The 3,169-nt window shown below is 37.9% G+C and overlaps 1 protein-coding gene across 1 annotated transcript; it reads right to left on the reverse strand.

Annotated features, from left to right (window-relative positions):
• Positions 1-506: 506 nt before the first annotated feature.
• LOC136853873 (uncharacterized) lies at positions 507-1,217 on the reverse strand. Its single transcript, XM_067129798.1, has one exon. It carries the CDS (start codon positions 1,215-1,217, stop codon positions 507-509), a length of 711 nt encoding a protein of 236 aa, XP_066985899.1.
• Positions 1,218-3,169: the final 1,952 nt, after the last annotated feature.

Consider the following 3,169-nt stretch of genomic DNA (forward strand, 5'->3'; position numbering starts at 1 on the left):
AGCAACTTATTGAGGAGATAGAGTTGATTGATTGTAGGTTATCTGACATCACGACTACCATGGTCGGTGACGCCGTCAAAGAGAGAGAGAGAGAGAGAGAGAGAGAGAGAGAGAGAGAGAGAGAGAGAGAGAGAGAGAATAAACGTGTGTGATCTAGATATCTATGACTCCTCGGCCAAATGTGTTTTAGGTGTCCTGTTTTTGTGACGTCTTGTTGGCAAGAAGAATGTCTGAGGAAGCACTTTGGCCTTTAACGCCATTTCTCGCTGTGATGGAAACCAGGTCAGGACGTCCTCTGCTAAATAAGGAGAATACACTCCTATGAATTATCGATTTCTGAATCATTATCCGTCAGTACGATTTCTGAATCATTATCCATCTGTTAGATTTCTGAATCAATATCCGTCAATACGATTCCTGAATCATTATCCGTCAGTAAGATTTCTGAATCATTATCCGTCAGTAAGATTTCTGAGTCATTATCCATCAGTAAGGTTTCTGAATCATTATCCGTCAGTAAAGATTTCTGAATCATTATCCGTCAGTAAGATTTCTGAATCATTATCCGTCAGCACGATTTCTGAATCATTATCCGCCAGTAAGATTTCAGAATCATTATCCGTCAGTAAGATTTCTGAATCATTATCTGTCAGTACGATTTCTGAATCATTATCTGTCAGTAAGATTTCTGAATCATTATCCGTCAGTACGATTTCTGAATCATTATCCATCAGAAAGATTTCTGAATCGTTATCTGTCAGTACGATTTCTGAATCATTATCCATCAGAAAGATTTCTGAATCGTTATCCGTCAGTACGATTTCTGAGTTATTATCCGTCAGTATGATTTCTGAATCATTATCCATCAGTAAGATTTCTAAATGGTTATCCATCAGTAAGATTCCTGAATCATTATCCATCAGTACGATTTCTGAATCATTATCCGTCAGCACGATTTCTGAATCATTATCCGTCAATACGATTTCTGAATCATTATCCGTTAGTACGATTTCTGAATCATTATCTGTCAGTACGATTTCTGAATCATTATCCGTCAGTGCGATTTCTGAATCATTATCCGTCAGTACGATTTCTGAATCATTATCCGTCAGTACGATTTCTGAATCATTATCCGTCAGTACGATTTCTGAATCATTATCCATCAGAAAGATTTCTGAATCGTTATCCGTCAGTACGATTTCTGAATCATTATCCATCAGAAAGATTTATGAATCGTTATCCGTCAGTACGATTTCTGAGTTATTATCCGTCAGTATGATTTCTGAATCATTATCCATCAGTAAGATTTCTAAATGGTTATCCATCAGTAAGATTTCTGAATCATTATCCATCAGTACGATTTCTGAATCATTATCCGTCAGTACGATTTCTGAATCATTATCCGTCAGTACGATTTCTGAATTATTATCCGTCAGTACGATTTCTGAATCATTATCCGTCAGTACGATTTCTGAATCATTATCCGTCAGTACGATTTCTGAATCATTATCCGTCAGTACGATTTCTGAATCATTATCCGTCAGTACGATTTCTGAATCATTATCCGTCAGTATGATTTCTGAATTATTATCCTTCAGTAAGATTTCTGAACCACTATCCATCAGTACGATTTCTGAATCATTATCCGCTGGTAAGATTTCTGAATCATTATCCGTTAGTGAGATTTCTGAATCATCGCCTGTCATCCGATTTCTGAATTAAACATGTCACCAAAATCATTGATGATTAAGTCATACGCATGTGGAAAGAATGAAAAGAGAAAGATTTCTATAATTTATCATAAAAGTTTTTCTTTCAGACATCATCAACACGTACTCTGCTAAGCCAGGCAATCAGAACCAGATATTAAGGTTCTTTTGGAGAGTTCAGGAGTCAATCGAAAAACCGATAACTTCCATTAATTTCTTTTTGCATGGTAACAAAGTAAAATGTTTTTCATAACACATTTATGAATAATTCCTGAAGCTTGTCTAAATAGGCAATAAAAACCTGGGTATTATATATGTGCTTTGATAATCCATGAAAAGAAGCTCATTTATATTGTTTACATTTCTTGAACTCCGTGTAATATTATCTTTAATCTAATGAGTATTAGTAATACCACTATTTATGTTATCTTCATTTACGTGTACGAATTAACATAGACGCCTTTTACTGAATATCAAATAAATTACGTAACTTCTTTAAAATAACCGAAATATAAGCTAGATTCAGCCATTATTAATTGCCCACTCATGCGGTAGGAAAGATGATAATTTTTTCCCCGGACGTAAAATAATGAGCTGCCTACAAGAGCATTATCCCCTATCAGATCCTTTTCATCTCTCTCTCTCTCTCTCTCTCTCTCTCTCTCTCTCTCTCTCTCTCTCTCTCTCTCTCTCTCTCTCTCTCCGCTCCGGCACAAGGAGGTCACCTTCTCACCTGATACCAACTAAGTTCAAAAACAAGCCAGGTGATGCCCTCAAGTCTCCCTCGTTTATCTTGGCCACATTTGCTTTCACGGTTTGACATAGACTATTTAAGATGCCCTGGTGACCTGAATGGGTACAAGGCCTTACGGTGGGACTGTGGGACGTCTGCCCTAATCTACATATAATAATTGTCGGGTCTTTGGCTACGGCGTTAAGGCTGGCGACCAGACTGTTTAATGAACTGAGATCGTTTATGCATTCACCTAGACGCCACACATACGTTAACACTGAATGATTGATTATCTGTCACTGACTGATCGGGAGTGTTTTTTAGTTTTCTGTAAAAGAAAACTCTTGTTCTGGCTTTGTCTGTCCGTCCGCACTTTATTCTGTCCGCACCTTCTTTCTGTCCGGGATTTTTTCTGTCCGCACTTTTTTCTGTCCGCGCTTTTTCTATCCGCCCTCAGATCTTAAAAACGACTGAGGCTAGAGGGCTGCAAATTGGTATGTTGATCATCCACCCTCCAATCATCAAATATACCAAATTGCAGCCCTCTAGCCTCAGTAGTTTTTATTTTATTTAAAGTTAAAGGTAACCATAATCGTGCTTCTGGCAACGATATAGGACAGTTCACCACCTGGCCGCGATTAAAGTGTCATGGGCTGCGGCTCATACAGCATTATACCGAGACCAACAAAAGATAGATCCATTTTCGGTGGCCTCGATTATACGCTGT

The sequence above is a fragment of the Macrobrachium rosenbergii genome, chromosome 28 (assembly GCF_040412425.1).
Source record: "Macrobrachium rosenbergii isolate ZJJX-2024 chromosome 28, ASM4041242v1, whole genome shotgun sequence".
NCBI lineage: Eukaryota > Metazoa > Arthropoda > Malacostraca > Decapoda > Palaemonidae > Macrobrachium > Macrobrachium rosenbergii.

Coding starts and splice junctions, on each gene's coding strand:
- LOC136853873 (XM_067129798.1), bottom strand. CDS start 1,217: ATGGATAATGATTCAGAAATCGTACTGACGGATAACGATTCAGAAATC.